This window comes from Phyllobates terribilis, unplaced genomic scaffold (genome assembly GCF_046119375.1).
Source record: "Phyllobates terribilis strain yellow unplaced genomic scaffold, ASM4611937v1 Scaffold_5__5_contigs__length_657084704, whole genome shotgun sequence".
NCBI lineage: Eukaryota > Metazoa > Chordata > Amphibia > Anura > Dendrobatidae > Phyllobates > Phyllobates terribilis.
In genome coordinates, this window is record NW_027362765.1 from 591,621,197 (window position 1) to 591,635,421 (window position 14,225).

At 46.3% G+C, this 14,225-nt stretch overlaps 1 protein-coding gene across 5 annotated transcripts in view; it reads left to right on the forward strand.

Annotated features, from left to right (window-relative positions):
* LOC141273710 (rap1 GTPase-GDP dissociation stimulator 1-like) overlaps positions 1 to 14,225 on the forward strand; it is a 592,027-nt gene that overhangs the window by 252,661 nt on the left and 325,141 nt on the right. For 4 of the 5 annotated variants that reach the window (XM_073685973.1, XM_073685978.1, XM_073685976.1 and 1 more), the window contains one exon: positions 6,990 to 7,121. The exons of the other annotated variant lie outside the window; for it this stretch is intronic. In XM_073685973.1, coding sequence (XP_073542074.1) covers positions 6,990 to 7,121 — 132 coding nt within the window. The remainder of the gene's footprint in view (positions 1 to 6,989; positions 7,122 to 14,225) is intronic. 5 annotated transcript variants of the gene reach the window in all.

Sequence of the window (14,225 nt, forward strand, 5' to 3'; positions counted from 1 at the left end):
TGGTTTTAACGGTGTTCGAAGGTGTTCGACGAACAGTTCGACGAACAGTTCGGCGAACACACGGGTGTTCGACGAACTGAACCGAACTCGAACACTACGGGGGTGGCTCAACACTAGTATTAGGGTGCGTTCAAATTTTGGGCAGCCCTGCCACTCACTGCATACGCAATAACAGTATAGGAGACTCACTCTATAGTAATGGGAACAATAAACATAGCTGGCTGATGGCTCTCTAAGAATAGTGAGGGCCGACTGCTGGCCCTTTAAGAATAGTAAAGGCTGCCTGATGGCCCTATAAAAATAGGCTTTGTGACTTTCAGAGTCCCTCCTTCATAATTGAAACACGATGTGTCTGATGATATCGCAAACAGCACATGGCCAGATAAGGTTGTAAAATGTGAAAATGACATTTCCTGGTGAATACATTTGTCATGGTTGAAAGCAATGCAAAAGTGCAAAAAAGGCATCAAAAACGCCAAATGTGAACATAGCCCAAGGTGTCGAGGAGTATTTTTGGTTTTGGTTATTTATTTTACTTTATATACAAGTCATTACCCTGTAAAGGATGTTCCTTAACATATTTCCCAGGAAAATCCATTTTGGTTTTGTTTTTGTATGTTTTATTGTGAGTTCGTAAAAATGGCGTAATACCTCTGACAGCGTTGTTGACAGAAGTGACCTTGGAGTCAGAAATGCTTCCAGGGGTCTTCCCCATGCTGTTCCCATGTCATTTGTGCACTTTTCCCATCGATTTGGGCAATTTTTAGGCCCTCTGCAGACCGCCGTGGGAAGCCGCCTGAAAAATGCTCGAGTTTCCCATAGACTTACATTGGGCTCGACCCGAGCATCGAGCACCCGAGCATTTTAGTGCTCGCCTATCACTAATCATTACTATTCTGTAACGACTTCTGAAAATTGAATGAACTGTCAAAATTTGACCTTTATTAAATACCCTGTGTGGAAAAGCTGATTGAGAGACTGGGGCAGGCACAGTACTTCACCATGCTCAATCTGACCATGAGTTACTGGCAGGTGCCTTTATAACACCGGAGGGCCTCTATCACTATGTTGTCTTGACTTTTGGGTTACATGGGGCCCCGGCTACATTCCAGAGGCTGATGGACATAGTTTTGGAGCCCCATCAGAAGTACGCGTCCGCATATTTGGATGATATTATCATCTTTAGTACTGATTGGCAGACCCACTTGTCCCAGGTACAAGCAGAAGTGGATTCGCTCAGAGTAGCGGGCCTGACAGCAAACGCAAAAAAATGTGCGATAGGTCTCCAGGAAGCCCGATACTTGGGGTATGTGATTGGCTGTGGTGTTATCAAACCCCAAATAAACAAGATCGAGGCCATTCAAAACTGGCCCAAACCTGTGACTACTAAACAAGTGAGAGCGTTCCTCGTCATCGTTGGGTACTACCGATGATATATACCTAACTTTGCTGGGAGAACGGTGCCCCTGACTGATCTGTTAAAGAGTAAGAAGTCAGTTATGGTTCGGTGCAACCCTCAAGTGGAGGGAGCGTTCCAGTCCATGTCGGCGTTGTCCTCACCAGCCCCAACTTCAAGAAAGGCTTCATTGTGCAAATGGATGCCTCTAAGGTAGGCTTCGGAGCGGTACTGTCGCAAGAGGTGAACGGAGAGGAACATCCGGTCACCTACTTGAGCAGGAAACTTACTCCGGCAGAAAAAAAATATAGCGTAGTAGAGAAGGAGTGCTTGGTTATTAAGTGGGTCTTGGAGTCCCTGCACTATTGTTTGCTCGGGCAACAGTTTCGTTTGGTAACGGACCATTCGCCCCTCATCTGGATGAGAAATGCTAAGGAGAGGAATGCTTGGGTCACCAGATCATAGAATCATACAATGGTAGAGTTGGAGGGGACCTCCTGGGTCATCTGGTCCAACCCCCTGCTCAAAGCAGAATTCACTAAATCATCTCAGACAGATGTCTGTCCAGTCTCTGTTTGAAAACTGTTTGAAGATGGTTCCAGTCCCTACAAAACTTTAGTTTTTCGGTGGAACATCGGGCTGGGAAGTCGCAGGCAATAGCGGATGCGCAGTCACGGGCACCCTGTATGGTGACAAGTGTTCAACCCAACAAGTTTGAACAGAGATACGTGAGGCAGTGTGGGGAATTATATGCGAGGGACGGTATGTATCCCCCAGAATGCGCATAGAAGCATATTGAACCCGCTTGAGTGCATTGCAATCACAGGCACAGCTGTGGTTGCAGTGCAGAATAAAAGTAAGTTTGGACTTGGTCAAGCCATTTGACCAAGGTAGATGTAGTAAAACCCAGCATGGGCTTTTATTCTTGGAGTGGACTACAGGATAGCAGTGGGGCGATCCACTCCATCCAGCCCGGGTCTTGCATGTGGCTCATGTCCACAGTTTTCATTTAAAAACCTGCAGCAAAGGTTTGGGTGTGTCAGTGGTTTGTTTTCAAGCTGCAGAACAGGAGGCTCTGTGCACGGCAAGCTTGTGTGGAGGCATAACACAGGCCTGTGAAGGCGAAGCTACTGACGCACCTCAGAGCAAGACAGCGCGGCCGTTGCCCATGGCAACCAGTTTATTCGGACTGTTGGGAGCACCCGGATTTGCATTTAAGTTGTGAGTTTTTGCAAATAAAGACATTTAAGTTGAACTTTCCTTGGGTCATTGCCTCATTACCGCAGTGTGAACACCGCCGCACTGCAATATCTATTTCTTACCTCCTCCATACACAAGAATGCTCATACACTCTACATATCTATTACTGACCTCCCCATACACAAGAATGCTCATACATCCTACATATCTATTACTGACCTCCTCCATACACAAGAATGCTCATACAACTTACATATCTATTACTGACCTCACCATACACAAGAATGATCATACACCTTACATATCTATTACTGACCTCCCTATGGACAAGAATGATCATATACCCTACTTATCTATCACTGACCTCCTCCATACACAAGAATGATAATACACCTTACATATCTATTGCTGACCTCCTCCATACACATTAATGCACATACACCTTACATATCTATTACTGACCTCCCCATACTTTCCTACATATCTATTATTGACCTCCTCCATACACAGGAATGCTCATACACCTTACGTAACTATTACTGTGTGAAGGCCTGGAAAACGGTTATAGGAAGTTTCGCCCCCAGCAGTCCGCCCCCAGCAATTTGCCCCCAGCAGTTCGCCCCCATCAGTTCACCCCCGGGTACATTTCGCCCCCGGACCAGGGCGAACTGGGGGCGATATGTGCGGGGGTGAAATGTGCGGGGGAAAAACATCCTGGGGGCCAAATGCTGGGGAAGAATGTGCGGGGGTGAAATGTACCCGGGGCGAACTGCTGGGGGCGGACTTCTGGGTGCGAAACATACAATTCCCCTGGAAAACAGTGAGGGGAAGTATAATGAAATCAGCTGTCTGGAAAGCTGTGTGCATATGCTGGGAAAATGCTTGCATGCTACATTGCCCTTTAAGGCTGTTGGGTATCAAAGTGGGCTTCTCAGGTCTTTTATGTTGCCCAATCTAAAGTCCGTCTCAAACAGAAGCAGAGATTGACTGTGCATACTTTTCTATGATATGGTTCAATATTTTCAAGTAAAAAGCTGTTTAAATTCATCCAGGACAACATGTGATAGAGAGGAGGGGGATTTAGAGCGGAGAAAACCTCGGATTGCTGCTCCTTTTGCCCACTCACTGCTAATTGACAGCTTTTCCTGTATACACAGAAAGCTGTCAATTATTCTAAGTGGGAGAAGCAGGATCACAGCCTTCTCTTGTCTAAATCCCCCTCCTCTGTTTCATATGCTCTCTTCAGAAAAAAGTGGAAATAGAAGCTGCAAATACTTAGATTTTACTAAAATTGCACAATATTATCCTTTTCACATTTATACCTCTGTGGTGCACTTTTATTAACATTTAGTGGGCGTTCCAGTGTTATCAGAAAATCCATTAATAATTAAAATGAATGATAGTTGCCCTACTATTGCCATTAATCTTATCCAAGGAATTTAACCCCTTCTTGCATCATACTAAACATGCACAGACCAGTGTAGAAGCAACACATGTACAATAACCGATAGCTAATAACCTGCATTATCAGCCTAGATCAGAGATTATTCTGATATGACTATTTAACCTCTTAGATTCTGCAGTCTTGCTTTTGATAGCCCCTGGCTTAGCCATGGGACAAGCTAAATGGTTAACATCATTAAATTACCTTTAGACTTTGTGTTGTCTGCACTTGGCACAGCTCATTGATAATACAGTGGGGGCAATAATTATTTGATCCCTTGCTGTTTTTGTAAGTTTGCCCACTGACAAAGACATGAACAGCTTATAATTTTAAGGGTAGGTTAATTTTAACATTGAGAGATAGAATATCCCAAAAAAATCAAGAAAATCACATTGTATAAATTAGATACACTTATTTGCATTTTGCAGTGAGAAATAAGTATTTGATCCCCTACAAACCATTATGAGTTCTGGCTCCTACAGACCAGTTAGACACTCCTAATCAACTCGTTACCTGCATTAAAGACAGCTGTCTTACATAGTCACCTGTATAAAAGACTCCTGTCCACAGTCTCAATTAATCACTCAGACTCTAACCTCTACAACATGGGCAAGACCAAAGAGCTTTCTAAGGCTGTCAGGGACATGATCATAGACCTGCACAAAGCTGGAATGGGCTACAAAACCATAAGTAAGACGCTGGGTGAGAACGAGACAACTGTTGGTGCAATAGTAAGAAAATGGAAGAAATACAAAATGACTGTCAATCGACATCTATCTAGGGCACCATGCAAAATCTCATCTTGTGGGGTATCCTTGATCATGGGGAAGGTGAGAGATCAGCCTAAAACTACACAGGGGGAACTTGTTAATGATCTCAAGGCAGCTGGGACCACAGTCACCAAGAAAACCATTGGTAACACATTACGCCTTAAAGGTTTAAAATCCTGCAGTGCCCACAAGGTCCCCCTGCTCAAGAAGGCACATGTGCAGACCTGTCTGAAGTTTGCCAATGAACACCTGGATGATTCTGTGCATTATTGGGAGAAGGTGCTGTGGTCAGATGAGACTAAAATTCATCTCTTTGGCATTAACTCAACTCGCCGTGTTTGGAGGAAGAAGAAGGATGAGTACAACCCTAAGAACATCATCCCAACCATGAAGCATGGTGGGGAAACGTTATACTTTGGGGGTGCTTTTCTGCAAAGGGGACATTATGACTGCACCGTACTGAAGGAAAGATGGATGGGGTCATGTATTGTGAGATTTTGGCCAACAACCTCCTTCCCTCAGTAAGAGCATTGAAGATGGTTCGTGGCTGGTTCTTCCAGCAAGACAATGACCCAAAACATACAGCCAAGGCAACAAAGGAGTGGCTCAAAAAGAAGCACATTAAGGTCATGGAGTGGCCTAGCCAGTCTCCAATATAATGTTCAAATTGCGGTCGGCACTCTGCAATCCTTTCATGGTGCATGAGGAGAAGTGATATATCCAAGAGCAAAAACAAATCCAGGCACTCACATGTGGTGAATTAATCTAATTTATTTCCACATCTCAAAACGCTTCAGCTCATCCAAAGACTTTGTCAGTTGCCAGTCTCCAGACCTTAATCCCATAGAAAACTTATGGGGACTTGAAGCTTAGAGTTGTCAAGCGACAGCTTCAAAATCTTAATGATTTAGAGATGATCTGCAAAGAGGAGTGGACCAAAATTCCTCCTGACATGTGCGCAATCCTCATCATCAACTACAAAAAACGTCTGACTGCTGTGCTTGCCAACAAGTGTTTTGCCACAAAGTATTAAGTGTTGTTTGCCAGAGGGCTCAAATACTTATTTCTCAATTTATACAATGTGATTTTATTGATTTTTTTTGGATATTCTATCTCTTAATGTTAAAATTAACCTACCCTTAAAATTATAGACTGTTCATGTCTTTGTCAGTGGGCAAACTTACAAAAACAGCAAGGGATCAAATACTTATTTCCCCCACTGTGCAGCTTTGATTTTGCATAGGAATGCAAACCCACCTAATAAAAAATGCTATCATGCTGAGTTATTATATTTCATGAAAGTAACAGTTTTTTCCGACATACTGTACGTAGCTTAATATAAATATCATAAGCATTTTTTATAAAGTTTAGATGAGTTTTTAGCTTGGCTTGTTCACTAAAACCACATTCTTTGACAAAGAGCACTCCCAACATCCCCGTGTAATAATTACATCTGGATGAAGCTAGCGTAGAGGTCTGAACATTGTATTTTTAATTGAGGTATGTGCTGAATGTAATTCATTACAGCTGGTAAAAGTATAGCCTCTGCTGCATTGTCTTTATAGACAGTTCAGGAAATATGGAATTTGGAGGAAGCGGGCACCTCCAAAATAGTAGGGAGTGATCCTTGCATAGTAAAAAATCATAGCGATAAGGAGAGAAAGAAGCTGTGCTTGGACAGATACATCCCAAAATGTCTCTAATGCAAAATATCACCAGATACAGACAAATTAGAACCAATTAAAAAACATGCACAATACCAGTGTGCCACCATGAATCACTGGGATATGTAGAAGCATTGCCAAATTATTAATACATAAAGTGACGCAAGTCACATTTGAAAAACCGAGCTTGGTCACTGATGAGTGAAAAATATACGGTAGTTACAATATGAAAAAATGTTATTATTTCACTTCTTAAGACTTACATCTAATTACTGGAAGAAGTTCACTTTCTGGTCTTACTGAGTAAAAATATTGACCTGAAAATGTCCAATCCTAATTGTTTCTTCTTCCATGTCTACCTTCACTAATTGAAGATATGTCTTCAGCAGATTTAGCGAAACACAACTATTGTTTAACTACTCATTGTGGCTTAGACGTACATGCTTTAATCTCAAGTAGACTTTGCATATCTATTGCGACAAGAAATTTTACAGTATGTTCCTGTCATTTTCCAGATGAATCCATGCAGAAACTTTTTGAGAATGGCTGTGGCGTGGTGTACCAGAATATTCCTTCATGGCTAACCTCTCGGCACACCCTTCTTCAGATGACCGGAGCACTCGCCATTGCTAATTTTGCAAGAAATGGTAAATTTAGTTTTATTTGCAAAAAAAGTCATTTACCTTATGTGAAAATATAGCGGCCATTTTGAACTTGAAAATCAAAAAATTGTGAGTAATTATAATTAATATTGTGCTTTCAAATATTATTTAGCTTTTAAACAGCAGGTTTTGAAAAGACCTACATGGGTATCTTCAGGTTATTATTAAGAATGACACTTCCAGTGGGACTTTGGGCAAGAATTCTTAATATGGAAGTCATTTAGCAATTTTTCTACCTTAACCAGCTGTTAAAATCTACACAAATAGCTACTGAGTCCTTAATGAGGGGCCTGCCTCGACAAACTGCACAGATATCCATGCTTGTATGTGTATGTGTATGTGTATGTTTGTATGTGAGTAAGCTACATGATTATGTAACGGGTCTGGGAGGTGGAACCTCAGAGCAACTATACAAAGGGGCAGTCCTTGTAAAGAAGTGGGTGGCTCCCAGGGAAGGTGGGCAGGTAGTCACGGCAAGTGACAGGGACAGTCTCTGGGTAGAAGGGCAGGAGGTCACGGCAAGTGACGGGGACAGTCTCTTGACAGGCGGATGGTCACGGCAAGTGACAGCAGGGTAAGAGTCTCTAGACTGGCAGGTGGTCACGGCAGGTGACGGCTGAGCCTCCAGGTAGGCTAGCAGGCAGGTAGCAGGTAGGCGCTCCCAGGTGAGCGGGCAAGAGTCTCTGGACAGGCAGGTGGTCACGGCAAGTGACGGCAGAGCATCCAGGTAGGCTAGCAGGCAGGTAGCAGGTGAGCGCTCCCAGGTGAGCGGGCGGGCAGATCCATAGACAGACTGACAGGTGTTGGAAGTCAGACTGTTGGACCACAGAAATGCAAGCAGACTGGAATCAGGTAGGTATCAAGCAGAGATCTGGCAGGTAACTGGCAGGTATCTGGTAACAGGACCTGAGGGCTGAAGCAGAGTTGAAAGGCTTTGCAACAACATTGCTCGGGCACCTCCATTTTGGAGGAGGTGCCTTATATATGGTGAGGTCCTCCGGCCATTGGCCGGGGACTCCTTTGGACGACGCGCGCGGCCCTTTTAAGAGAGGGGGAGCGCGCGCGCGCCCTAAGCACAGAGGCCGGGAAGCAGCGCGCGCTGCCAGCAGAGCGGGAGGAAGACGCCAGGCACGGAGCGGAGAGGTGAGGGGAGCGGCGTCCCTGCCTAGCAGGAGGCAGGGACGCCGACGCTACAGTACCCCCCCTTTAGGCCCCCCTTTTTTTGGCCGGAGAGAAATTTATCAAGGATGAAAGGGGCATGGATGTTCTCCCGGGGCTCCCATGTTCTCTCCTCAGGACCAAACCCCTTCCAATCCACTAGAAAAAAGGATTTTCCTCTTACCCTTTTGGTGGCCAGAATGTTCTCTACCTCAAACTCGTTTTCAGCAGAAACCGGAGCAGGAGGCGTACCTGTAGACTTGGAAAAAGAGTTAAGTACCACGGGTTTGAGTAGAGATACATGGAAGGAGTTAGGAATCCGCAAATTGGCCGGGAGTTTCAATTTATAGGCCACCGGATTGATCTGTTTGATAACTCCCAGTGGACCCATGAACCGAGGCCCTAACTTGTAGGAAGGAATCTTGAGCCGGACATATTTGGACGAGAGCCAGACCTTATCTCCAGGACAGAATTGTGGTGGATCCAGACGTCTTTTGTCAGCCTATTTTTTCATCCGCTCGGATGACTGAAGAAGTGCGGATCTGGTACTTTCCCAAATGGAGGAAAATTCGTTAACGAGAGATTCCGCAGCCGGATTTTCCACCGAGGCGGAGACGGGAAACGGGATCCGAGGATGCTGACCAAAGACTACAAAAAACGGGGATTTGGAGGAAGATTCGCTCTCATGATGATTGTAAGAAAATTCGGCCCATGGTAAAAGATCCACCCAGTCGGAATGGTGAGCATTAACAAAGTGGTAACTGGTTAAAATTTGGTTGATCCGTTCTACTTGGCCATTGGACTGTGGGTGATAAGCAGAAGAAAAGTCCAAGGTGACCCCCAGCAGTTTACACATGGCTCGCCAAAAACGAGAGGTGAACTGAACCCCTCGGTCGGATACGATGTGGAGAGGAAGACCATGAAGACGGAAGACATGATGAATAAAGTCTTTAGCTAACTCTGATGCAGACGGGAGACCCAGCAGGGGAATAAAGTGAGCCATTTTGGAAAAGCGGTCAGCGACCACCCATATGACCGTACAACCGGCAGAGACAGGGAGGTCCGTAATAAAGTCCATAGCTATATGCTGCCACGGGGCAGCAGGTACAGGAAGAGGAAGGAGACGGCCGGCTGGCAGATGTCTCGGAACCTTGTTGCGGGCGCAGGACACACAGGCTGAAACAAAGTCTATTACGTCCTTGTGCAGGGTAGGCCACCAGTAATGCTGGGAAATAAGCTGGAGGGTCTTTTTCTGACCAGCGTGGCCAGCTAGCTTGGACGAGTGTCCCCAGTGTAGAACCTTCTCACGATCAGGAACAGATGTGAACGTCTTACCGGGTGGAAGACGATTTAGATTCACGGGGGCCACCTGCATTACTTTGGCGGGGTCGATGATGTGTTTAGGCTCTTCCTCAAGATCAGAGACCAAAAAGGATCGGGATAAAGCATCAGCTTTGATGTTTTTGTCAGCCGGGCGAAAATTAAGAATGAAATTAAAGCGGGCAAAGAACAAGGACCACCGGGCTTGGCGCGGGTTAAGTCTCTGGGCACTCGGGAGGTAAGCCAAGTTCTTGTGGCCTGGGTAAATTATTACCGGGTGAAGAGCCCCCTCGAGCAGGTAACGCCACTCCTCCAGTGCCAGCTTAATGGCCAACAATTCTCGGTCTCCTATAGAATAATTGTGCTCAGAAGAGGAGAAGAGTTTGGAGAAGAAGCCGCAGGTTACCATTCTTCCGGAAGACGACTTTTGGGTAAGTACTGCTCCGGCTCCGGAGGAGGAAGCGTCGACTTCTAGAAAGAATTGTTTGTTGCCGTCTGGATGATGCAGCACAGGGGCGGAGGAAAAAGCTCGTTTTAAGGAAAGGAAGGCCTCCTCTGCTTCGGGCGGCCATTCTCTCGGATTAGCGCCCTTACGGGTGAGCGCCGAGATAGGGGCAGTCCGGGAAGAGAAGTGCGGAATGAAGAGGCGGTAGTAGTTGGCGAAGCCCAGGAACCGCTGAATAGCCTTCAACCCCTCTGGTCGGGGCCACTTCTGGATGGCAGACAGTTTCTCAGGGTCCATTTGTAGGCCGGTCTGAGAGATTATGTAGCCCAGAAACGGAAGCGAGGTCTGCTCAAAGAGGCACATCTCATATTTAGCGTAGAGGTGGTTCGGCCTGAGCCTGAGCAGGACCTGACGAACGTCCCTCCGGTGAGTGAGAAGATCCGGAGAGAAGACCAAGATGTCGTCCAGGTTGTCACGCTGTCTCGGCGTTCAGGAGGTCAGGAGCCTATGCTGACCCTTCACTGAGGCCCTGCCTAATCCCTCTACCTGGAGGTACTGTTGATGGTACAGAGGTCCAGGCCGCCAGCATAAACCTACCTCCTGAGAATCCCTGAACCTCAGTAATCTTGTCCTGAGAAGGACCCCGATCACAACAATTGGGGACAGGACCGTATAAGCCAAACACAGTACAAGACGAACGAGACAGTACAAGGGGCAAACCAAAAACCACCTTGCATACAAAAACTTACACCACTACAACGGAGGGAACACCAACGGGTAAGGGGGTAAAGAATAAAGCGAGGAAGGGAAAAAACCACACCGAGTACACTTCGCTCCTACTTCACAATACCACGTATCACTCCGATAGTCTGCATGAAAAGCTTTCACCGACAACCACCCAATCAGAACGGCAGGTATTTGAAGGAGTCCCAATACTGCAGAATTAACTGCAGCTGGGCGAGGCTGGGCCTCGTCTAGCACAGAGAGAGAGAATTAACTCCCTCCCTGCCGAAAAACACCAAGCACCAAAAACTCAGCTGCGAGAAGTCAGGCTGTGTAATCGTGACGATCTTCGTGGCGACACACCCGTGACAGTACCCCCCTCTTCTGCGAAGGGCCTCCGGACCCTCAGGGCCAGGTTTATCCGGGTGAGTCGTGTGGAAGGCCCGAATTAATCGGTCTGCGTTAATATCCGACGCAGGAACCCACATGCTCTCCTCAGGACCATACCCCTTCCAATGAACCAGGTACTGAAGGGACCGGTGATTAAAACGTGAATTGATGACCTTCGATACCTGAAACTCCAAGTTACCATTGACCACCACAGGAGGAGGAGGTAAAGGTGACGGTATCACCGGCGCCACATACCTTTTAAGCAAAGATCTGTGGAACACGTTGTGAATTTTAAAAGTAGAGGGGAGGTCAAGACGAAATGCCACCGGATTAATTATAGAGCAGATCCTATACGGCCCAATGAACCTGGGACCCAGTTTCCAGGAGGGAACCTTAAGTTTTATATTCTTGGTAGACAACCATACCCGATCGTTCACACTTAGGTCCGGACCAGACACTCTCTTCCTATCAGCCATATGTTTGTATCGGTTCCCCATAGAACTTAGATTATACAGCAATCCTTTCCATATCGAAGCGAGTGATGACAAAAATCGTTCCTCCTCAGGAACCCCCGAAGAGCCCCCCCTACTGAAAGTACCAAACTGGGGGTGAAAACCATATGCCCCAAAAAGCGGGGACTTACCAGTGGACTCACTCCGCCTATTATTAAGAGCAAACTCCGCCAGAGGTAAGAAAGAAGCCCAGTCCTCCTGGTTCTCTGACACAAAACACCGGAGATATGTCTCCAAACTCTGGTTCAGACGTTCCGTCTGACCATTGGTCTGAGGATGAAAAACCGAAGAAAACGATAAATGCATCCCCCGCCGTGTACAAAATGCCCTCCAGAATTTGGACACAAACTGAGACCCCCGATCAGACACCACATCAGAAGGTACACCGTGAAGCCTTACAATCTCCCCAATGAACACCTGCGCAAGAGTTTTAGCATTAGGAAGAGCAGGAAGAGCGATAAAATGTGCCATCTTGCTGAACCTGTCCAATACAACGAGTATGATCGTTTTACCCGAAGATGGCGGGAGGTCCGTAATAAAGTCCATAGACAGATGAGTCCAAGGACGCTCCGGGATCTTCAAAGGTAAGAGAGCCCCAGACGGACGGGTACGTGGGGTCTTAGAGTGCGCACAAACCCCACAGGACGCAACAAAAGTTCCCACCTCCCTATGTAAATTAGGCCACCAAAACCGACGCGAAAGGAGATCCACAGTTGCTTTACTCCCTGGGTGTCCTGCCAAAGCTGAGTTATAGTGTGCCTCGATCACCTTTTGTCACAACTGATCTGGAACAAACAATCTCCCAGGAGGTCCAACAGGGGCGTCCCCCTGAGCTTCCAATACTTCCTCCTCAAGCTCAGAGAATACTGCCGACACCACCACCCCCTCCTGAAGGATAGGAACTGGGTCATCCGTATTCCCGGCCCCTGGGAAACTACGAGATAAGGCATTTTTATAATAATTACATTTTTTGATCCAGGACGATATGTGACGACAAAATTAAACCTGGTAAAAAACAATGACCACCTAGCTTGTCTGGGATTCAGACGTTTTGCGGACTCCAGATATAGCAGGTTCTTGTGATCGGAGAAGAAGGTGACCGGATGGATAGCCCCCTCCAAAAAATTGCGCCACTCCTCAAAAGCTAACTTAATGGCCAAGAGTTCCCTATTGCCGACATCGTAATTCCTCTCAGCGGACGACAATTTTTTAGAGAAAAAAGCGCACGGACGCCATTTACCAGGAGACGAACCTTGTGATAATACTGCCCCTACCCCTACCTCAGAAGCGTCTACCTCTACAATGAATGGCTGTGACGCATCAGGTTGAATGAGTATGGGTGCCGAGGCAAAACATTTTTTCAAGGAGGAGAAAGCTTGACAAGCCTTGTCAGACCACCTAGAAAAATCCGTCCCTTTTTTTGTCATGTCTGTGAGAGGTTTAACCATGGACGAGAAATTACGAATGAATTTCCGGTAATAATTAGCAAACCCCAGAAAACGTTGTAGTGCCTTAAGATTCTCTGGCAGATCCCACTCAAGAACTGCCCGCACTTTCCCAGGGTCCATACGAAAACCAGACGCTGACACCAGGAAGCCTAGAAACTGGAGTTCCTGAACGGTGAACACACATTTTTCCCACTTGGCGTACAGTTTATTATCCCGCAAGATCTGTAACACCTGCCTAACATGCTCCTGATGAGACACAAGATCAGGCGAGTAAATTAAGATGTCATCCAGATAAATAACAACAAACTGACCCACCAGGCAGCGAAAAATGTCATTAACAAAGTGTTGGAACACCGCCGGGGCATTAGTCAGACCAAATGGCATGACAAGGTTCTCATAATGTCCCTCCGGAGTGTTAAAAGCTGTCTTCCACTCATCCCCCTCCTTCATCCTAATCAGATTGTACGCCCCCCTGAGATCCAATTTAGAGAACCATTTGGTGCCCACGATCTGATTGAAGAGATCGGGAATAAGTGGGAGCGGATACGGATCATGGACCGTAATCCGATTAAGTTCACGGAAATCCAGGCAAGGGCGTAGGCCACCATCTTTCTTCTTCACAAAGAAGAACCCCGCGGCCACCGGGGAAGATGAAGGTCTAATATGCCCCTTAGCCAGACTCTCTGAAATATAATCCTTCATGGCCTGCCTCTCCGGACCAGACAAATTATACAACCTAGATTTAGGTAACTTGACCCCAGGAAGCAGTTTTACCGAACAGTCATACACGCGATGAGGAGGTAGTTCCTGACACCCTCTTTCCGAGAACACATCCTCAAAGTCAGCCAGAAATGGGGGTAAGACCCTAGGAGCAACCGTACCGATGACCGTATTCATGCAGGTTTTTTTACAGAATTCACTCCATTGGCTTATCTCTCTAGATTGCCAATTAATAACCGGGTTATGCTTAGTTAACCAAGGAAGGCCCAACACAATAGGAGTGGGAAGACCCTCCACCACGTAACAAGACAACAGTTCTTTATGTATCGCCCCCACCTGAAGATTTATGTTATGCACCGCTTGCGAAAAACTT